The following is a 24,545-nucleotide window of genomic DNA, read 5'->3' as shown; positions in this document are numbered from 1 at the left end:
CGAACCGTCTGTCCTCAAACGCAGGAAGGTTAGTTGCATCCTCTCTTGTGAACACTGAGGAAAAGAAGCTGTTCAATGCCTCAGCTTTATCCTGGTCAGAATCTGCGTAACTACCATCTTCAAACCTCAGGTCTGATACTCCTACTCGCGTTTTCAATTTCGACTTTGCATAGCGGTAAAACGCCTTTGGGTTTGACTTGACCTCGCTTGCAACCAGCCTTTGGAACTCCTTTTCAGCCCTCCTACACTCTATCTTTGCTTGGTTTCTGGCTCTTGCATACATCCTCCTGTCTTGCTCATCGTTTGACCCAACCCACGTCTTGAATTTCTGGGTTTTCTTCTTAATTTTGTCGACCGCTGCATGGTTCATGTGTAGGGATCCCCTTGCCCGTCTGTAGTATAAGCTAGGCAAGTTCAGGCGCTCCAATCTCTCAGGGTAGCTGAGGTGCCGAAGAGCAGGTACCAGTCTGGTGGCCCTCCTTTGAATATTTTCAACCAACTGACAGTCCCTAGCATATCTCGGGGACCAGACGGGGTATTTAAGACAAGTGTTATTTTTTACAAGCCAAAATTGTGACTTTTATCTGTTACTTTTTCCTTGTGACTTTATTTCCCTTCACCCAAAATCCGACCTCTCCCTTACAAAATCCTGGATCCGCCCCTGCAGTGTGCTCGTGTAAAGAAGAAATCCTCTTCGAAGCCGAAGCCGGTGCCATGCCTTTAGCTTCGAAGCCGAAGCCAAGTCGTCCCCCCCCCCGCAAAAAAAACTTCCAGAGCCCAAGTCTGGTTTGACTTATCTTTAATAAGGAGTAATTAACTGTTATATAATTATCACTCTTCCTTCCTTCAGTATAATTTGCATGCCAGAAAATAACCAGAATTCACGTGTCTGGCCCTCTTGCCAGCTGGCAAAATTATTTAAGGGGATTTATGCTGAAGCCCAAGTATGTAGAACTTGGCATGCCTGAGTGGTGGTAGCATAATTACAAGTTAATTAATTGACGATAAATATAAAAATAAGTTAGTATAAATTCTCGGGCATGCCCAAATGAAATATAATTAAATTGAAAATAAAATAGAAATAGCACTATACATCTAGTTCTTAAAGATTGGAATAATTTACTTAGTTATATTAAACCCGATACTAATCTTGAGGAAACATATAAATATATAGTTGTTGATTACATGGCTGATGAAAAAACTTAACATACATTTTATAAAATTGCATATTTTATTCTCGTGCAGTCTGGAAAAAAGTGTTGATGTTTTTTGAAGTGGATGACATCAGTTTTCAACTTTTCATAGAAAAACTGGAACTGGCAGTGGTGAGGTTAACGTCTTCAGTATACACTCCCACAACTGTTCTTTTGTAAACTTTTGACGTAAGCACAGCAACAGATTATAAGACATGCTACCGCAATAAGATATAGAATTGGAATCCTTATGTATACTACTGGATGCTACATTTATAAGACTTATTATCACAACGCTGCAAGAATTATCTCAGTTCAGACTCCATATTAAGTAAGGGAAAGAAGGTTTAGAGTTTATATCCAGCTGATGCTTCTCAGTGAGTTGTCGTGATCGTGACATACAACAGCAGGATAAAGTGACTGTATTGAGTGTGTCGGACTTGGAGTTGACTGGAACACGAGGTATAACGCAGCGTATGTAGATTATGTTTGTGATTTACCATTTAATCGATCACATTGTTAATTATTTGGCATTTCAGAAAGAAACTATAAGCCTAATATCCAGATACGTGTGCCGGGTAAATAGTAAAATCGGTGTGGATAGATGTTCTGTAAAGTCAGATATTTGTTCAGTAAACTCAGCTTACATATTCATATTGGCTGAATATGTACAGTATAGTGTAGTTATAAATATATAGTGCAAGTACAGGTCGTATATAATCACACTTCGTCGATATTGTTGGTAAACAATGAGTCGATATGACCAAGAAATTTAAAGTAAGACATTTAAAATCCTACACATAAAACTTCACATAACTGTTAATGATCAAGTGTAAGTGTCTCTAGGATCAATTTATAACTGTTCAAAGTGCAGAAGTCAATGATGGTGGGAGCCACGAATTACCCCACAGTACCCAAAAGTATAGCAAATAAGGGTAAAATATTAACGAATATCTGTTATACATACACAAAACTTGTTTAATAATATTTTTAGTGTTATTTTATAAAAATAATTTGTAAGATGAAATAATAAACAGCGAAAAACTTTCAGTATTGGCGAACGCTAAATTCCAAAGAGTTCGTGAACAAGGGAGATAACTCAGATCCATCGTGATGCACTTCGCTAACCTAACCTAACCTAACGAAAAGTAAATCCTATGGCTATGATAAATACCCCAAAGTAACAGAAACATCGGTAATTATATCTCCATTTTGGATAGGTGACTCTTTGGAATTTAGCGTTTTTCGCTGTATTATTTCATTATTTTGACTACATTTCGATAAAAACATTATTAATCAGGTTTTATTGATGTAAAACATATAGTATTCGTTATGATTTTACCCTGATTTAATATACTTTTGGGTACATTTGGGTACTTTTCGGTAATTCGTTGGACCAAATGATGGTTGTATACCTGAACCAGCAACTTGAGAACATTTTGCTGTAGAAGATAAAGCTTTATGGGAATGGCAAAAGGTATTATTGCAGTTTCAGCCAATACACGGCCGACTGTTTTAACCATCCCCAACCTTTAGATCTCCTTATTAGGAATATTTTTAACACCATTTCGGTATTTCTTAACTTAAGTCCTATAATTCTTTACGTTAAATCTGGCAACATTTGTGAAATCTACAGAAAATTCTAAGACAGTTTTCTTCGGTAATATTGCAGTAAACAGCTCACCGATAGAACACAGAGGGTCAGCGTAGATGGTGATAAATCTGAGTGGGGCTGTGTAACCAGTGGGGTTCCCCAGGGGTCAGTACTGGGCCCACTCTTGTTCATTATCTACATATACGTCTAGATACTAGGATCAGCAGTGACATAAGCAAGTTTGCGGATGACACCGAAATAGGGCGGCTGATTAATTCAGGGCTGGATGCAAATGCACTACAGGAGGATTTACACAAACTGCAGGAGTGGTCAGAAAAATGGCTAATGAAATTCAACACCAGCAAGTGCAGCGTACTTAATATTGGAAGAACAAATACTGTCAATGTATACAGCCTTAACAACATCAACCTAGAGAAGTCGACTTGTTCAAAACACATTAAAACACGTCGGTAAAACAGTGTTTCAACCTTAAAATTGCCGAGAGTCCACTTGTAAATATTTACCCCTCTATAATGGGATGTTATGTTAGTCCATTTTGTTGACAGGTTTTTCTGATAAATGTTAACTATTATGGGTAATAATATATATTAGTGCTCCCTATCTGCCAACTGTATCACCATAGGAAATACAGTACAGTACAGTACAGTACAGTATATGCAAAAGTGGGAAAAATAAATTTTATAGCTTGGGGGTTTTCTCTCATAAATTAGAACATGGAACAAAATAACACTATTGTAACTTAGAATTTTAGTAAACCAAAGATTCACTGAGCCATTTACTCTTTTCTGCTTTATTGGCAATTGTTTCCATTATAATAAGAGTAAATTTATTTCATAAATCCAAGGGATCTTTCAAATATGTACAACCATTTAGGTCCTGGGAGATTTTTCTTAACACTGAAATGAAATAACCAGAACTATTGAAATTATAATGCTGCCTGTAAAGCTCACGTAGAAACATCGTCCCTAACCTACTCCAAAAATTCTGTTTTGATTACCCACTGGGATGTATTCTGGAGCATAGGGTACTCCTATAAGGAATCACTACCATAGGAAATGCCAACACTATTCGTGTAATGCATATTCTAGATCACTTAAACCATGTGCCTTGCTCCATGGCTGCCAACATGTGTAAAAGGGGCTAGTTTTTTCGACTATTGGTAAAGTATGCTTATATCTCTGTTACTATCAGTTTGCGCAACAAATACCGTTGAAAAAAAATATTCAAAATTAAATTCTACACAAGAACCTACGGGTATTGTCATTCTAACTTAATGATAACTGAACACCTTAAAAAATTACTCAGTAAGTTTGGAAGAGGTGTGTGGGTTAAAGAGCATCATAAGGAACTTTCAATAGAAGAAAACTTCTTCCTTTTCTGAAGAACATCCCAAATATTTTGGAGGAATCAAGTTTTACCTAACCAAAAAAGAAAAACCAAAAGAACCTAAGGAATCAAACCTAACAGCTCATATATTAGGCTACGTGAGTTTTCCAACCTAACTTAAACATCCCGGCTATGTAGCCTTCAGACTGTCCAGCCGGGAATTCCCGGTCTGTGGTGTGTATTCTTCCAAAATATGAATTTAAAGCATTGGACACTAAACTAATTGAGTTTTATTATCAGTTGCTCATGTTAGGAGTTATATATAGCATTTCATAAATGTACAGTTATCCCTTACAAATGCTGGCTACTGTAATGCTGAATTTACAGGTGAACAATTTGTTTGTATAATATACTAAAAAATCATAAATTCTTTGGATGGTTTGTACATAAATGGTTTAGAATAAACATTATGTGAAACATTTCCAGACAAGCTTAATACCTGTACTGTACTGTACTGTACTGTTCAGTACAGTACAGTAAAGTAAAGTAAAGTAAAGTAAAGTACTGTATAGTTAAACCAGATTTTATATGATTAGAGTTTCTTAGATCTGGTACAACCTAACACCACTTGGGGAAGGTTTGATTTTATTTTGATTTTATTTTTAAATAATTTCCATCTGTAAGTGTGGTTGCATGGATTTAGGCTTGGATTTCTGTATCCTGTAAACAGGAACTTGTTAATTAACCAGTATTTCAACTCCATATTGAGGAATGATGGACCATATTGTGTCTGTATTAGTTAACAGGAATTTTAATTTTGGCTTTTCTGGTCACCCATGTTTGTTTTGAATTATTTGTCATATTTTTTTACAACTTATTTTACTTGAAGAAATTTTCATCACAAACTATTATGATTTTTTCCTGTACTTTTACCAAATTTGTCTACTTGACAAGGGAGCTATGGTATATTAATATGCTAAGCAACTGTTGCCTCATTTATAAATGTTTAACACTGAGTATTACAAAATGGATTTGTATGTATTTTCAGTTATTTTTACTGAATGTTAAGTAGAGGTCTTAAGATGATTTATAAAGACTGATAATCAAGGGCCAAGTCTTACCTGTTGTAAATTAATAACCAAATGGGACAGACTACATTAACTGTGAATCATGAAATGAATTTATGTATGTTTAGAGAATATACCCAAGACTAAGTAAACAAATTATTTGTCACTAAATAAACTTAATGAATTTGTCATCTTGGTTTGATGGCCAGGTCAGAATGTAAACCCAGAATATTAATTTGTCTCAATTTTGTCTTTGCAGCAGATTGATCACTAGAATGTCACGTATTGTGTGGGTGGTCACTCTCACCACTCTGTTTTTGGGTGTGGTGTGGGCAGATTTTCATCCAATTGATGTAGAACCTGTTATGAAGAAGGAACAACCAGATTTTGAGGTGAGGAGCAAGTGGCGAAGCAAAATCAGGTGAGGAGTTGGTAATGAAGGGCAATCAGGAGCAGATGATGATGGATAATCATGTAAAGAGCATGTAATTTGGTAAGATATGGTGAGGGAATATCAACCTTCACACATATGTTTTGAGCTTAATATTTTGTTGCTCGTGAGTGATGTTTAGTGAATTTAGGAAATTATTCATTCAATAGCTCCAAACAAATAATATTTATGTTCTCTTAGTGCATAAACCATCTAACATAATAATAATAATAATAATGGGTGCTCCTTGTATAATGAGGATGGCTAACTGCACTGGCTAACCATTACCCCGGAATATGATCCACAAATCGATTAACATCCAGGTCCCCAATTACTGCTGGGTAAACAGAGGCAAATGGTATGAAGAAACTTGCCCATAGTTTCACCCTGCCCAGGGATCGAACCCAGGTCCACTTACTTGCGAGGTGATCATGCTGACATTACACCACAGGTCGCCACACCATCTAACATAACATCAGTCTTCAACACCTGTGTACTGTCCTACCAAGTCTGGGATTAAAGCAAGAGAACCCTTAGGACAGTAGTGTTTGTGGCCGATCTATTAAATAGTTGTCATCTTTCTACTCTCCTATCCTGCCTCTCAGTGTCATATAATTCATCATACTTATGACCCACTGGGCTTTAGTGGTGACATGACAATTACCCGAAATGAGTTTATACATTTTGCTCTGTCCTGCAGGATGACACTGGTAATGGAGCAGTCGTTCACAGTGGCAGCGGCGACAGGTTCCCCAACTCTTCACATGACACACAGGACAAGAAAGATGCATCAGATGTTAATTTCCTGAATGCCTTTATTGCTGCCCTGAGTATGATCATAGTAACAGAATTGGGCGATAAAACATTCTTTATTGCTGCCATCATGGCAATGAACCACCCAAGAGTGACAGTGTTTTCTGGAGCTATGTTTGCATTGGCTATAATGCACATGTTATCAGGTGAGATCTAAGTTATTGGCATTATTTTCATGAAGTTAAAGGATGAAGTAAGATTTGAACGCTATCTAATGAAGCCATTCAAATTTAAGCACCCTCTTCTACTAGGACATGATATATTATGTTGCATGAAATTTTTTGGTGTTAATCGAAGAAAGAGATAAATTTTTAATTTTACAGCACATAAAGAGAACTCGTTAATTTTTATTACATGATAGAATATTTCTTATTTGACTATTTTCATTGTCTCACTCAAGAAATTACTTGTTGGTGAGGGGTACCAACATCCTCTACTCTGAGACGGAGACACTAACACTGGCATAGATTTCACATGTACAGTATCTCCTCTCACAGTGGAGGGAGGGAGGGTTGGACATAGATGTAGCTTCCCTAAGTATCCCTTTTGCATAGGGATGCCAGGTGCCTGTTCCAGCATCTTTACTTCTACTGATGATACAAAAAAAAAAAAAAATAATAATAATAATAATATAATAACCAGGAGTTTCATTCATATACGAGAGTAAAATAATTATTAGTATTTGAAAATATATAAGAGGAATTTGCCAATATATACTGTTCCAAGGTTTCTCACTGCTAGAAGTAAATCTTTTTATAATGATTTCTAATATTTTTTTCTTCAGAAATTTGCAAAATTTCTCGTGCTGAGTTTCAAGGAATTATGTCTGAATTTTGTATACTGGGAGACTGTAAATTTATGAGATTTGATTTATGAAAATTCATATTGTAAAAAAGAAAAGAAAATAATTAAGTCCCATGAGTGGAAACTACGAATATACAAAAATGGTACACTATTACACGGTGTTGGAAAGTTTTTATGTTCTGTTTTGCAACTATTTTAGATATTCATACCACAAACATAGTTTACCACATACTCTCTCTAAGTTTCTTCTCATAAAATTAGTGCAATATGACAGTTCCTACTTGGCATTGGCTAACAGAGCATCAGATGATTTTTTGGTAATCCTTGATTCTTGGAATGATAGCAACTATCACCATTTATCTGGTTACTGTAAAAATGTACACCATATACCTGTATATGGTAAACTGTATACTGGTATGCCTACAATATATTTATATGGTATTTTTGTTTTACTCATACTAGAAAATATATTAATACATGTAATTGAATATACAGGGGGTCCCCTGGTTTTGAACGGGTTCCGCTCCTGAGGCCTTCCTCAAGTCGTAAATGTACGTAAGTCGGAACACATACCCTATGTGCACTATATCAGAGCCCACGTCCTTTTATAGATCTTGAATCACTTAATTTACAAGAAAAGAAGAAATTGAATGAGAAAATATAGTAAAGAAAAGTAAAAATTAAAGTTTGACACTTATATTTGTAGGAGTGACAGAGGCTTTATTGGGATGGTTGAACTGAAACTTTCTTCTTTTCGTCATAAATTTCTCTTTAGCATTGTAGATATTCAGTAATACCTCTTTGAATCTTGGTGAATCTTGCTGTGTTGGCATCTTGCTGTTTAAATTTAAACAATGCTTCTTCAATAAGCCTGAAACTATCTGCCATTTCTTTTGTAATGAATCGCTTTGGTTCTGGAGTTTCAGCTTCCTCTACATCCTCTGACAAAATTTGCTTCTCCAGTTTAATCAGATCCTCATTGCTTAATTATTCAGCATGAGACTCATGCAACTGTGTGACATCATCCTCATGAATGTCTGTGTCACTTCTCCAACCTCGTTTTCAGAACCCCTGAAATCATGGACAAACTGTAGGCAGTGTTTTTTCCAAACACCATTTGCCCTTACCTTGAACCGGTTAAACCAGCCCCTACTAGCAACAAAATCTTCCTCATCACTTTCACCACCACGTTTAGCCTTCAAGTCAGCATGCAAGCTTCTCGCTTTTTCCTGAATCAAGGCTAGACTTAGAGGCAAATCCTATTGATAACTTTGATCATCCACCCATATAACTAATAACCTTTCCATTTCAATTAACAATCCACTTCTTCTTTTTTGTTATCACAGTTGAGTACATTGATGGAGATTCTTTTACTTATTCAAGAATATTCTTTTTGCCTTTCAAAATTGTTCTGACCGTTGAACGACTGAAACCCAACTCCTTACTGAACACTGAAGGTGTTTTCCCTTTTTCAGAACATTTAATTACATCAACTTTCACTTAAATTGTAATTGTGTTCCTTTTCTTGGGTGCACTACTATCACTTGCAGCAGGATTGCCTTTGGGAGCCATGATGAGGGCTGAAAAAGAGAGTTATTAAGCAAAAAACAAACAGTTTGCACTTGATCACCCATTTTAGGGCAGTGAGGGTAAAGCGTACTGATGCTTCCGCTACCTCATGGCGGGTGACTGGGTGCGACTCATCACTCCCCATGCGCTGCTTCGCCTCTCCTTTACGCCTTGCAAACTAATTCTCATACGTAACTACTAAGAACCATTGTGCTTATGTCGGAATTTTAAAATAATTGACCTTATGGGACCTCGTTTGTATCAGTGGGTGCTCGTAAGTTAGACTTTCATAAGTCGGGGACCCCCTGTACTGTACTAATACTGTACAGTACTCTCTTCAGCATATTTGCATTTATTTCTTTGACCATAGGCTTGTCACACCTTCCCATCATACTCTAGTCCCTGAAAAGTGGAAATTTTGAGGCAATAGTTGTTATTTGAGGTAGAAAACAAAGAATTGTGATGTCACATCAACTTATGTGTGTACTAAGCTAGACTATAAATCTCATTCAAGAGTTGAAGTCCACACTGTTTGTCATTGCTCAACAAGTAGCCCCGGCAGGGAAACACTACTAAGTATTGTAGCTTCTGCTTGTAGCAGTACTGTAGTGGATTTTTTGGCAGATTCACTTGGCTCTCAGTGTTTATTTATTATTTATAAAGTGAGTTTTACATTTGTTTATTTAGTATTTTAAGAATTTAATTTTGGTAAGGACTAAATTGTAGTTACCATTGGGTATGTTTTTAAGGGATTGACAAATTACTCATTGTGACTTCAAAGAAGAAAATCACTACCTGGTGGGGGTAACTCAATTTGTATTTTTTTTTTAATGTTTTTGTTCACTGGATAAGATATCTTGCCACAGAGGAAGGGGATATCCTGCTTGTTTTTTTTCATGAATTTTAGCACTCCTGTAGGATTATTTAGGAAGTAGTGAACCCCAATGTTCTCTAAATTGTTCTCATTTAAGTTTTATATTATTGTATGTACTCTCCTGCAACATGTTCTGTGTATAGTTTGATCCTGTTTCTTTGATTATACATACTGCCATCTATAGCCTATTGCTGGCTCCGGTGACTCAAGTTGAAAGTGCAGGGTTCTCAGAATCCCTGTCAGTGTTGAGTGGAACTATTCTATAACCCCCCCTCGTTTATAGGTCGACTCTGATTTTTTTACCAAGAAATCGTTAATTTATGATATTCCTTGTTTATAGGTCGACCCACGTTTTTGAGGGTAATGGAACAACAAAACCTTCAGTAAAAACGCTCTACGTCCGATAAACTGAGGCTCGCTGTGCCTGAAACACCGAGTGCCGAAGGCAAATTGTTTACCATTTATTATTACGACACTTTACACTGAAACGCGGGTAGTTTCAACAAAAATATTGTATATTTCCATTCAAGTATTTATTCAAGTCATTTAGGAGGGAATATTATTGTAATACAACAGTTTTTTAACTAAACCATTCGAAAAGCGATTACGGTAACATCATTTAAACGAAAGAAAGCGAAAGTCATTGTTTTCGTCACGATTTTATCCTACTTTCCACTGTAATACGTACGTAATTTCAGCAAAAATATTACATTTCCGTGAATGTATTATATCAAGCACAGTATGAATAGAATATCATTGTAATATAACAATATTTTAACCGAAAACTATTAAGAAAACGAGTAACATCTCGAGAACATCGGAAGCTTAGGTAAAGTCTTTTGTTTTCGTCATGTATTTTATCCTATTTTACATTGAAATACATCGCGTTTCAGCAAAACTACTATTTCTTTCCGAGAATATATTCATTCAGGCGCAGTTTAGGTAAAATATACGTGTGATGTAACAGTTTTTTAACTGAAAACGATTCGAAAAACATGTACCCTCTAGCCCTGTTCAAGGAGAGGACTGGGAGAAGCTGTTTGGTGCTGCAGACGATGACAAGGAAAATGATTTTGATGGATTTTAATGAAAATATTCAGAAATATGGTATCGTAGTATTTATTCAAGTCAACTAGGATAGAATATTATTGTAATACAACAGTTTTTTAACTGAAAACCATTCGAAAAGCGATTACGGTAACATCTTTGAACGAAAGAAAGCGAAAGTCATTGTTTTCGTCACGCTTTTATCCCACTTTCCACTGTAATACGAACGTCATTTCAGTAAAAATATTACATTTCCATGAATGCATTCAAGCACAGTATGAATAGAATACCATTGTAATATAACAGTATTTTAACCAAAAACTATTAAAAAAACGAGTAACTTCTCTTGAACATCGAAAGGTTAGGTAAAATCTTTTGTTTTCGTCATGTATTTTATCCTATTTTACATTAAAATACATCACGTTTCAGCAAAACTACTATTTATTTCCGAGAATATATTCATTCAGGCACAGTTAAGGTAAAATATACATGTGATGTAACAGTTTTTTAACTGAAAAGATTCGAAAAACACGTGTACCGTCTAGCTGAGACACAACAGCTGGTGGTGCGTCATGCATCGTTGTAAACAATAGGAGGTTGAAGTAGATTACCGGGTATTATATTTAGTGTGAAATATCGAAAAGGTTTTTATTACCGTTATTTTTTGTAGATCATTGAGAACTGTGACACCGTATATGATATGATAAGTTAGCCTGTGCTAAGAACTTCAACATAGACTACTGAAAGCACGTTGTAAGGTAATTTAGCCTATTGTAAGTTGGTGAGCTTCATTTGCTGAAGGAACTGCACAACTTTTCATTACTGATTGGTACATATTTTATGTTTCCATTGTTTACTGGCAGTAAATGGTAAATATTTTTCATGTCTGAAGCTAAAAGTTGCTCCTCGCCCTTGCCATCATGCACGGGTTCAATCTAACAAAACTATTACGCATGTATAGGACGACCCCCAATTTTTTGCCTAAAAATTTGGTCTTATAAACTCGAACTATACACGAGTATATACGGTAACTTTCCCATTGCAACTCTTATCTATTTTCCCGTTTTGAATAGATAAATGTACTCCTAGTGCAAAGGAAAAGTGGAAAATATTGTAAAATCAATTATTTGACTTTCTGAAGTTGTGTTATACGATGGGCTTGCATTATTTAAAACTCCATCACAAATTGAAATATCGTAAACCAAGTTCATTATAACATGGGTTTCAATGGATACATTCCCAGCCAGTCCAACACACACTTGTATCACTCAAGAAAAAATCCTACATTAATAAAATAAATAGAAAACAATTGAACACCACTCACCGCATCATTAAGAACAAGCTTCTCCAGAGACACGGTTTTCCTGGGTGCCTTGGCCTTACCAGATGCAGGAGCCTCAGCAACAGCTTGTTAGACATTTTCAAAGTTACACTGCTCACTTCACAGTCACAGTAAATTCAATGAATAAATAAAAATAATAATGTTAAACGAAATAAAGGAAAAAATACTGTGTTACCATTTGACAATTGTTTCACGGGACATGAGACAGAGAACAGCTGAGAGATCCCTCATGCTTGTCCTCTGCTCTGAGGGCTGACTAGTGCATGTTAGAAATGTTTATTCCCTTATGTTTTTGTCCCTATTATAATTACTACTTATATTTTTTTATTTGTTTTGCACATTCTGTACGAATGATCGTGTGTGCATGCAACATAGTAAAAAAAAAATTATTTTTATCTACCCAAAATAATGAGTTGAAAAAGAATAATAATGCAACTCATAGCTTGGTCTGGTAGGGGAGGCTGAGATCCCTTACACCGCACCCACATTCTGAAGCCAAGTCTCGTAGATATAAGAAATGTCTGTACTCTGTATGTGTTCGACCTTATAATAATCCTTTTTCATTTTGTTTTGCACATTCTGCATGAAAAATTATATGTGCGTGTAACAGTAAAAAACACATAGAGAAAATGACATACTGTATATCTACCGAAATTATATGCTGAACAGTAACATAGCTCTCAACTCAGTCTCACCCACTCATGAGTGCTATTGGGTGGCGAGTCAAAGACTCTGCTACACAATTATGTGCCATCTCCATGGATGTTATTTCTCGTTATCCCTCAATCAGGATATTTCTCATTATCCCTAGTTTTTCAATCGTTTCGCATTAATGATGGATTTGTCAGGAACATATCCCACTTATTAAACGAGGGATACTTGTACAGTATTCCACACGCAGCGAGTTTGGCCAGATGATGGCCATCATTCTTGCGAAATTGTTTGATCGTGAAATACCTGTACTTGACATTGTTATAGTCAAGTGGGATTACCTGAAGCAGGGTAGTGGATTAGTGGTACTTAGGTAATCTGACTTGAATGCATGTCTGCTATTGGCCGTGACTGAAAAGACACAGGCAGTCCTTGAGATAATTTGTGGGTTGTGGCTGCATCCCTACATGATGCCAGCTGAAGAAATGGGAGGAGTCTCTCTGGCAATATGATTCAAAGTACAGTGTGGGCGGGAAAGTTATTACTGCATATTGTGTGATGATGTTTACCTAAAATGGTGCAACAATTGCAATGAAAGGGTTAAAATTCCAAGGGTCTGGGAGATAAAGTTATCACTTATAGCCTAAGGATAGGTGTCATCATTAATACAGTCCCCTCTTTGACCTCATATGACTGCTATACAGTACTGTAAAGCATCATCTCAAGGGATGACCCCACATTTCCAGTCATCCAGGTGGCATATACCATACAAGCTCAAAGATCATCTCTTAAAAAGGGCTCCTTCTCTAAGACCCCAATCCTAATATGTCACGTCCGAATGCTTAAGAGTCCAAATTCCTATAGGCAGCTTAGGTTAGTTTGGGGTTTAATTTACCTCTAAATTTTGTTTAGCTGCAGTGACTGTGGTTTTGATGGCCAGTAAATCTGAAGAAATCAGTCAATCAGCTGTTTTTTCCTGTATACTTCAAAAGCAATATCAAAATAAATTTTTTTTCCCCAGCTATGTTTGGCTATGTCATAACATGGATACCTCGTGTGTACACGTTTTATGCTTCAAGTGTCCTTTTTGCCATCTTTGGATTAAAAATGCTGAGAGAAGGATGGAAAATGAAACCAGATGAAGGACAAGAAGAACTTGAAGAGGTGCAGTCAGATTTAAGACGCAGGGAAGATGATGTAAGTATTCTCCTGTTTATTTAACTCAATCTTAACACAGTATTTTGTCAGTGTTGTAAAACTAAGTACAGTTTTGTTTTCTATTAAGGCTAAGCATTTTTATTAATTTATGATTTTCAGAAAACCAGCCTTCAGCCCATCTCTTATTATAATATATATATACTACAGTGGTCCCTCGGTTTACGAACGCCTCGGCTAACGAATTACCTTCCATAAGAATCTTCACTTCGGTTATCGAACAAAAATTCAGTTAACGAAATTCTTACGAAAATGTTTTGACATGCTTTGGCTTGCTCACCAGCTGGAAGATTAGTCCTCCAATACAGAAATCGGTTCTAGGGTTTACATTCGTTAAAATTGGAATAAATAGCAAGAAGGTTGTACTATTCAATAATTTTCCAAGTTTTATATTATATTTTTTAGTCATTTTAAGAATTATTTAACATAATTGCAGTACAGGGAGCTAGTTTTTGATGCGCCCATCAGCCATTTCACTCACCCATCAAGGCCTCAGTGTGTATCTCTGTTCAGAGGAGGAAACATCTTGCTTGTGGGTCTCTTGAACACAGAGTATTTTTACGTTTTTACAGTACTGTACAATTATTGGTCATTCTGAAATTTATTTAACATATTAACAATATATAGTGCTGTGCAGTGTTGATTTAAAGAAAATAATCTTGAATTACACCTAGTGAACTTAAAATTTTATGGGTGAAATGACGGCATCAAGCATGGGGTGATTTCTTTTCCACCCCCACTTCCTTCTCTTCTCCCTTCTCCTCCACCCCCCACTTCTAATTCCCATCATCATCATCAACCAGGAGCCTTCTACATTCACACCTCAAAGTAAGTGTACTCTACTGCATATTTTTTTTACTTTGTATGTAATTTTCGGAACCAATTACAGTGGTCCCTCGGTTAACGAACGCCTCGGTTAACGAAATTTCGGTTAATGAACTGCCTCCCATAAGATTCTTAAATTCGATTAATGAACAAAAATTCGGTTAACGAATTTCTTATGAACCGACCTCAACATGTTTTCACTTGCACTGGCCGGTCAACCAGCTTTAGTATTAGTCCGCCAATACATTAATCGGTTCTAGGGCTTAAATTCCTTACTATTTTAGTAAATATCAAGAAGTTTATAATATTCAATAATTTTAAAAGTTTAATATTCAATTTTTTAGTCATTTTAACAATTATTGAACATAATTGAAGGTAAAGTGACTAGTTTAATGCGCCGCATCCAGCCTCTTAACACAGCAAACAGGCGTTAGTCTCTCTCTGTTTTCACTGGAGGTAACATCTTGCTTGAGACTCTTCAACTAAACGCTTTTTTCTGTGTTTCCAAGCAAATTATTGGTCATTTTGAAATATATTTTACATATTCACAATATATAATGCAGTGCAGTGTTGATTTAAAGAAAATAATCTTGAAATACACCAAGAGAACTAAAATTTTATAGGTGAAATGGTGCCATGGGGTGACTTCTTTTCCACCCCAATGCCTTCTCTTCTTCCTTCTCCTCCACCCCCATTCTAATTCCCATCATCATCATCATCATCATCCAGGAGCCTTCTACATACACATCTCAAAGTAAGTGAACTTTTCTACCATTTTTGTTGAATTTAGGCAATTTTCAGTGAGCTGGAACCAATTACCCAAAAACCCATTGAAACAATGGTTTCGGTTAACGATTTTTTCAGTTAACGAACAACCTGCTGGAACGGATTGTGTTCATTAACCGAGGGACCACTGTACACAAAATCCCATTATGTAGAACCATCGTCACTCACGAAAACAATGCTGTCTTGTCTGCTCGTGTGTGTTTTAATATTCTACGTATTATTAATGAATTGCATTGTTCATTTCACATATATAAACATTAATTCAATCAAATACATATTCAGTAATAAACAATAATGAATCTTTTGTACATAATCTTAAGATATATGACTATGTTTCCTTGAGTGCGCACGTATACATTGGCATTCCACTATCAGTCTCACTTTTCTTTAATATCAGTGGTTACTTCTACTGTACATTAAATAACATTAATTAAAACACATATTTTTTACATTAATTTTACTACAACAACAACCAGGGTCTTATTTTCTTCAGTTTCAGGTGGATAACTGACATTATGGGTGTAAACACTGACAACAATGCCTTCTCTTGTCCTCTTGTGTGTTTTAATATCCTACGTATTATTAATGGATTGTATTGTTCATTTCGCATATATAAAGATTAATTCAATCAAATACATATTCGGTAATATACAATAATGAATCTTTTGTACATATTCTTAAAAAGATAAATGACTCGGTATCCTTAAATGCGCACATATATGTTGCCGTTCCCAATCCATCTCTTTTTTTTTCTTTGCCATTAGTGGTTAGCTACTTCTATTGTTCCATTTATTAACATTAAATAACATTACTTGAAGCATATATATTAATTTTTTTACATTAATTTTACTACAGTTACAACCAGGGTCTTATTTTCTTCATTTTCTCATCTAGAACTATCTTCCTGGACTCACGGCTGTAAACACAAACGAAAACAATGGCGTCCCATCTCCTCTTGTGTGACCATATTATTATTCATTTATATAGTACAAGGTGCATTCAGAAACATTATTTAAAGAGTATAGTTTCCAATTTTCATTAATTGTATTGTTTTGGGAGGAAAAGAGGGTAAAAAGCCACACAAAAGATATGAAAAGGTCACACTTGGGAACGCATCTCATTATTATTGCTTTATTTTAATGGTAATTAATGATTTGCGATACGATGATTCACTTTACACTGCAATATTGGAGGACACATTAACGTTGTTATTCGAGGCTTTACTGTGCAAATAAATCACTGTAGATGCATGTGATCCATGTTCTACATGCTGATAACCACATAGGAAAAAAGAAAACACAAAGTTCCCCAATGCTTTCGTGTAATTCACATCTTCAGGGACGAGTACAGACTAAGGAGATGTTACTGACTAGGCTAATATATACAGTAAGGGAGAGAGAGATCAAGTCCCTAGGGATAGCAGGTGTCCACCATATTCAAGTCATTAAGTAGTGACCTAACCCTTTCACGTGGTTACAAATCTTCTTAATCACAAAATTAACCAATTCGTACATGCCATTACTCAGTTCATGTTAACAGATTCGGTATTTTTAAAGAGACTAAATTCTATAATGTTTCTACTGACGATTGAATTACATGATAAGATTTCCTGTAGTGCTTTCCCTACAAAGGCCTTGATCCACTGAGAAAATGAGTACACCTTCAATTTCACTTTTGTTGGAAATCTTTTCTAGCTGCCATTGCTGATAGTCCTTATCAATATGTTTAAGTTACTTCTAAATGAAGGGCTGGGCACCACATTTGATCTATGGTTGTGCAGTACTAACGTGTGTGTGTGTGTGTGTGAGTATGTATGTGTGTGTATTAAAAAATTTCATATTTCTTACACAGTATCGACATGGATCTGTAGAGGAAGGTGCTGTAACAGTAAGTTGACCCGCCTTTCTTTTTGTTTTTTAAAATAAAATGAACAAGTATCGGTTTATATAGTAACTATATACCAGCACCTGTACTGTGTAGGCAATAACTATATGGCATTATCCAATTAAAAGGAAAGGTGACACCCAGGTCCTGCTCATTTTTCTTGCTAGAGCAAGTTATACATACCAGGTAATTTGATTTGGGCATTTCTGTCCAAATCCTTGTAGAGAATGTTGAGAATAAGGTAAGTGCCTCCTTGTTTGGCATTGAGGTTGAGTTGGGCCACAGATACTGGTGCTGCATGAGGTAAGTGTTTGTTTTTCTTCTCTTACATTTTTTTGCAAGTGTTTCAACATGTAATGACCAAACAATAATTTGTTGGTGTGGCCATCTGCGGGAGCTGTCATGCCCAATACCACAGATATCCACTCTATTTGGCTTTAGTCCAGTCCATTATTTTCACTTGGTGTTTCTTGATAACCTGTGGGCCAACTTGAGGTTTCTTAAAATTCTATATTGGCAAGGTCGGGTAGTATTGCCAGATGGTGCTATTCCAACATCTCTGAGTGTTGAGACATGGTTACTTATGCTATGTACTGTACTGGGTATGTTTGTATTTGATGAGACTTGTGGTAATTTTTATCTCAATATTAATTAGGGCTGTACATATTTGTTTTTAGAAATTAATGTATATTGTCCATGTCTGAACATATGAAAGGACCCTTTAGAGGGGCCTGATAACTGGTGCACTGTGTTGGTTTTGTGTTAGTAAATGTGTTTAGGAGTCTTCTCTTTTCCTTAATCTGGGCTATATCCATTTTTTTTTACGGGGAATAGCCCACCCGAAGACAGGTCATCGACCCACAGTGGGGCCTGGGGGGGTGAAAAAATAATAGTAAATAGAAAAATTAGAAGAGAAAAAGAGTATGTTAATCTACACCATGAAAATGCCAGAAAACCACTTAAGAGTGGCTCTGTGACTCTTTATAGATATCTCCTGGGAGCATTCGGAAAGGTTCCATTACTTTCTTTTCACATTGTTCTCACTTTTATTTCACAAGCCTCAGTTTGTTTCACTTGTAATTTATTAATTACCTGGTACTGTATGTTACTTCCTAGCTACATCTATTATGAAAAGCTATTATATTTGACATGATAGCCAATTAACAAAGGTGTTTCTTAGTTCAAATGAAACCAGTTTGTCTCAATCAGTGCTTTAGGTTGCTCTTCCCTTGTAGTTAGCTGGATTTAGTCTCATCTTTTTCATTTGGGTGCAGGTGTGGAGGATTGGGAGACCTTAAGTGGTGTACAGGATTTGGCTAGGTACTTTTCCTTTTTCATGTTTCTGAGAGGGATATTTTGTTTCAAATCTTAGTCCTGTTTCTCAGGTCAGTTGGATCTCTATGAGGTAGGGAAACCATTTAATATAGCATCTGGCTGTTTAACCAAAATTACAAAGAAACATAAATCTGGTACAGTAGACCCCTCTTTATTTCACAGTCTGATACTTTGCGGTTCCCTGAATTACTCTCATTTCTCTTTACTGTGCAGTCATACCCCCTTTATTATGTGGTGTAAGCCTTGAAAAATTAGATATTTTTAAGTGGACCACCATGTTCTTCAGCTGAGAACAAATGAAAGTTTCCCCTGCATTTCAAGAAGTGACAGCACAAGCCATTCACCCAAGGCCAGCCATGCTTGATTACTCTTCTCTGCTGCTCAACTGCCATGCTGTCTGGACACTTGCTTGTCTTAACATAGCTTTTAATTATGTGCAACAGTTGCCAGCACCCATCAACGCCTCAAGATGTCTAAGCATCTGTCAAGTGCTTCTACCACTGCAAGTGCCAAGAAGCCTCACATGACTTGTTAATTTAATTGGGGAATGTGTCTCCCCAGGCTAACATGGCTCCAGCCACTGCCTGACTGTTGGCTACAGTGTGTCACAAGGTGGGAGGAGTGACACAGCATCAAATTCACAGTACTTTACCAAGAAATAAAGAAACCCATTTGGATGAGGGCTATATGGGTGAGATTTGCATCACACCTCTGGCCTGGGAATGTCTTAACTCTAAATCTAAGAAAGAGTTTTACTAGTTCAAGGCACTTCTTCCAGGTGTGAGAATTTTTGTCTTACTTTCAGGAGTCTAAATATACTTGACTCATAGGAAAGTAATTTTCTGCCTCACCTGTTTAGATGTTTGGCTTGTTGTGGATTCTAATTAGAAAGAGGTGAATTGTGGTAACCAAAGACTCACTTTTATTGGACAGAATGGTTTTTATTTGTGATTTAGTTAGAGTTTTCAGTGGTTAAGTCTCCAATAGGACAACAAAAATAAGTCAGCTACCTTTCTAGTTGAGACAACTTATGCCATTCCAAGGAACTTCACATTCTCATGTCTCAGAGGAGTGTTGTACATATGTTTGATAGGAAAGTTGAGTTTTGAATTTCATGTATAAAAGTTAGAAAACGTTTCTTTTATGATAAATCAGTCTTTAGAAAAGAAACTTAGGGATGTGCTCATCCAGTTGCCGGGGAAGCTGAAAATTACGCCTCATTGGTGGATGTCTAAAAAGTGTTGTCATTTTCAGTCACTTGGTTGCTACTAAAGAGTGACTTGTTGGTTTTGACCAATGCTTCCAATCATGATGGGGTTTCTGTTTCTTTGAGGACATTGAGATAAGGGAGTCTGGTCTCAGATATATTGTATATGGGTTTTAACATGTACTTATGAATTTGAAGGAGTTCCTGCTTCTTCTCATTTTTATTGAGGGCCATGTGAAAAAAGAGATGAAATGGAGATGTCTTGTTTTATAAGAATGCATAAGCAGGTGTACATCAAGCAATAGGTAGTAGATAGTAAGCAGCTATCAAACAGGGAGGTACTACTGCCTGGGAAGATATTGGAAGCATAATGTATTGTCTAATGGTAGACCCTGCTGCCATATGGCACCACAAAAATTTTGACCAAGTCCCAGGTTACTGATCTGACTTTGTCTTATTTACACACAATTACAGGTCTCAATTGTTTCTCTTACTTTGATAACACAACATACATATACGGTATTATTTCTCACTCTTGATATTTTTTTTAATTTTTGTATTTATTTATGGCTCTTTATCATTATTATTATTATTAATGTTTTTTTATAAATTTTCATTATTATTATTTGCTTTTAATATCTGTAATTGTTATTTATTTTCATATATTGTTATTAATTTTATTATTATTATCATCATCATCGTCGTTGTCGTTATTATTTATATTTTGTCCCCCCCCCCCACCCCCAGGCCTTGATGTGGGTCATTAAAAATGACCTGTGCCCAGGTGGGCTAATGCCCGTAAAAAAACGAAAAAAGGAAGGTCCCATTGGGTCCTCTCCATTGTACTAACATTTGATTGTCAGGACAGATGCTTTGTCCAAGAATAGTGTGATACAATATGGATGGACATTACTTTGACTTTTATCTTAAATTCCTCATAGGTGGCACACAACTTGACTAGGGTGGGACAAATGGTATGGTTCTTGACCAGGGTGGGACAGATGGTATGGTTCTTGACCAGGGTGGGGCAGATGGTATGGTTCTTGACCAGGGTGGGGCAGATGATATGTCTCTCGCTCTCGCTCTCTCTCGCTCTCTCTCGCTCTCGCTCTCTCTCTCTCTCTCTCTCTCTCTCTCTCTCTCTCTCTCTCTCTCTCTCTCTCTCTCTCTCTCTCTCTCTCTCTCGCGCTCTCTCGCTCTCTCTCTCTCTCTCTCTCTCTCTCTCTCTCTCTCTCTCTCTCTCTCTCTCTCTCTCTCTCTCTCTCTCTCTCTCTCGAACTAATCATTATCTTCTCATATCCTCAGTACTCAGCGGATTCTGTGAATGGTGATGAAGCAGTGGTAAGTTTGCTGTGTTTCATCGTGTGAAGTGTCTTGCTTGTGTACAGTGCTAAAAAATATGATGATTATATCTGTCCTTACTTCCAACTACTTCATTTCATTCTCTATCTTTTGTACTCATTTTGACACTTAAGATAAGGAAGTGCAGGCATTCCTCGCTTAACACAATAGTTACATTCCTAAAAAGTTAAATTTTTAGGTGAAAATATATAAAGAAGTTGATAGTCCCTATGGAAAACCTGTAAAAAGTGTTGGCTGTGAATTTGTGATTATGTTTAACAAATATTAATATTAATTGTGTGCTTAGTACAGTACTGTATGTAAGTGTAAAGTAAATATAATAAAGCTGAATAGTGGAAATACAGTCAAAGTTAAAAAATCCTAAATTCACAAATCTTCTCTGTTCAGGAGTCAGCACAGAGTTAGATCTAAAGTGTGCGCCAAGATTCAAGTGTGACAGTGTGTGTTGTGATGGGATTTAAATTTACTTACTTATACAGTATGTTATTAATTTATTCTTACACAAACAGTTTTTATTTGCATAAGTATAGAGTACCTGTGTGTGTGTGTCTGGTGTCTCACTGTGGAAGGGGAGTGGCTCTCTGCATGGTGTGTTGGTGAGTCAGGTTCACAATTGAACAATGCATAATAGTGACAGAGGTGACACTCATACCTATAACCTCGTGCCCCGTAAAAAACTAATGGTATTACCCGTAATCGGAAAGAGTCCTGGTATATTAGGTGGTTGATGGTTCAGATGGGTGGTTTTGGTGGTGCTCGTGGTTTGTTGTGTTTCTGGTGCAAATGGTTGTTGGTATTGGTGATGCTCTTTGATTGTGGTGTTGATAGTGCTAATGCTTGGTGGTACAGATAGTTGTTGGTGTAACTGGTCAATGGTGTTGGTGGTAAAAAATTTTGGGGATACATATGGACGTTTGTGTTGGTGGTGGCATTAGGTGGTGCTGCAGTTGATTCATGGTGTGGATCTGTAGATGGTTGATCTTTGGGGAGATCCCTCAATTACTTTATCATACAAGCCTGATAAAGGTGGCCAAAACTGACTGACTTCATTACCGGTAACTGGAAGTAAGGCTGGCACTGCAGGCCTGCTCTGTGCCTAGGTCAGCTACTTATTGAGTGGGTTGTGGTGACAGTGTAACTTCTTTTCATATAAGTTGTCAGCCATCAGTGGTATTCTTGACCTCCAGTACTCATAATTAAGAGTATGGTTGTTATGAGAGGGTTGGCTGATCTTCATTTTAGCCCCAGCCACCTTAGTTTACAGTTTCTTGTGTTACAAGCACACGTAGTTTGGCAGACACAGACATTCACTGGTTTGGTTATAAGATAAATTTTCATAATCAATCCATAATTATTCTGCGGTATTTTTTGTTTCCGTTTATTATTTATTATTACTTCAACACAAACCCAAGTTTTCATTCAACTACATTGACAACTTTATACTTCGTTCCATTTACTGTGAAGCTTTAAAGGCATTTTCTGTGTGACACTTCAATAAAAATAATTCCTCTTTTACTCGCTTTCTGGAACTAATTATTTTTCTCTCACTTCCTCAGTATACACCAGATTCTCGGGAAAGTGGTGAAGCAATGGTAAGTTTACTTTAAATTGCTCGTGAGTTGCCTGACTGATGTGCCAAACTGTAAAATGTTATAGTTCCAGTTATTGGCATTTCTGTGTCCATTAAATTGCCTCAGATCCATAAAGTAGAGAAGTGCATAGATGTAGAATCCTCTAAAACAGTAGGAAATGGTGCATTCCTCTTTTATTTTCTGGCAAGTGCCTTCTAGCCAGGCAGCTCATTATACAGGTTGACATACTGTGAGAGCTTTTGAGTCCCTTAGATTGGAACCTCACCCTTAGCCTTGCTTAATCAGTTAATCTTTTTGGATATACTGACCACCCTTCCCGTCTGCTCTGCAACTTTGGCTTGAAGTGAGTGCAGGAGGTGTCTGTTGGCATAAGATCTCTGAACTGTGACTACTCAATTAACAATCGCCTTCCAGAGCAATGTCTGTGTCATTTATGGATCTGCTGAATCCACACAAATCCCAGTTGGATTGACTGATCAAACTATCATTTCCTAGCTGACTGTCTGAAAAGACAGAACACTGTTCACAACAGCTCTGGTCTGCTTTTATCTGAAAAAGTTCAGTAACAAGACCAGCTTCTAATACCTGAGGGATTTGTTGGCTACATACCCCAGGTTTAAGTGTTATCAATACAGTTCATAAAGGCTAAATTTCGTCTTGCATATACTGAGTCATTGTAAATACCACTGTACTGCGTATAACTTGAATTTTCTGCATTCAGCAATTAATTGGTTGCATTTATTTTTCGCGTACGAATGAATCCGCATTCTAAGAATGCGTGATAAAGGAGGCTTAAAAACATAACAAAAGAATTTTTACTTTTGAGACTCATCAATTCAAAGAGCTTTTACCACTTAAAAGCTCGTTAAAATGTAAGAGCATGTGGGATAGCAAGAAGAAACAACACAGAAGTTACTTTGTGTAGGCCTTGCAAGAGAAGTGTACAGTAGAAGAGAAAATAGAAGGAAAGAAAAAAATACCCTTCCACTCTTTGTGTTTGATCTCATTAACATTCAAGGGCTTTTCATTTATTTTGAGTCATAGAGGAGTTGTTGTTGACTGATGCTTGTGGCCCAGGTATAGTTTGTGAAGCCAAGGAAGAGGTATGGAAATTCATATAAAATTGAGTAAATTCCAGTGAAAAGTATCCACATTTATCCATTCTGTGATATTTTGGACCTTAACTGGTAATAACCCTATTTTGTGACTTTTTGTGGGTCAAGTCACACTTCAAACATAGTACAATTTTTCCCATGGTTCATGACCTCGTATAGCAGATTATCTTTGTTTACATATGCACAAGTCACTTGATCTGTACAGTATGCCAGCAAGACTCCCACAAATATAATGTTCAGTACTGTAGTGTGTACAGTATATGTTACTGGTCTTAACTTGATCATTGAAAGCTAACCAATTCAGGTGTTTGGTGATTAGTATTTGGAGAGATTTTGCACACATTGTTGCTATGAAAACAGGATGCAGTGTCCAATAAGATACAGCTCCTGTTTCATATCCTAAAAATCAGTGGGTTGCACCCAGAGCACCCACTGCTCACACAGCTGTGAATTGGTACCTAACTTAACATTTATTCCTTATATTTTTGAAGGC

The 24,545-nt window shown here is 36.6% G+C and overlaps 1 protein-coding gene across 14 annotated transcripts in view; it reads left to right on the top strand.

Moving 5' to 3' along the window:
* Positions 1-1,504: 1,504 nt before the first annotated feature.
* Positions 1,505-24,545, top strand: part of LOC121868611 (transmembrane protein 165-like) — a 47,093-nt gene continuing 24,052 nt past the window's right edge. For 2 of the 14 annotated variants that reach the window (XM_042369402.1, XM_042369404.1), the window contains exons 1-7: positions 1,510-1,655; positions 5,461-5,593; positions 6,332-6,590; positions 13,753-13,928; positions 17,409-17,444; positions 21,289-21,324; positions 22,902-22,937. In XM_042369402.1, the coding sequence (XP_042225336.1) occupies positions 5,477-5,593; positions 6,332-6,590; positions 13,753-13,928; positions 17,409-17,444; positions 21,289-21,324; positions 22,902-22,937 (660 nt within the window). In that variant the 5' untranslated portion in view covers positions 1,510-1,655; positions 5,461-5,476. Of the gene's footprint in view, positions 1,668-5,460; positions 5,594-6,331; positions 6,591-13,752; positions 13,929-17,408; positions 17,445-21,288; positions 21,325-22,901; positions 22,938-24,545 lie in introns of all 14 variants that reach the window. The other 12 variants (XM_042369401.1, XM_042369400.1, XM_042369406.1 and 9 more) reach the window with 12 other exon arrangements.

The sequence above is a fragment of the Homarus americanus genome, unplaced genomic scaffold (genome assembly GCF_018991925.1).
Source record: "Homarus americanus isolate GMGI-L3 unplaced genomic scaffold, GMGI_Hamer_2.0 scaffold59495, whole genome shotgun sequence".
NCBI lineage: Eukaryota > Metazoa > Arthropoda > Malacostraca > Decapoda > Nephropidae > Homarus > Homarus americanus.
Note: the sequence above shows the minus strand (reverse complement) of the source record. Positions and strands in the feature narration are given on the sequence as shown.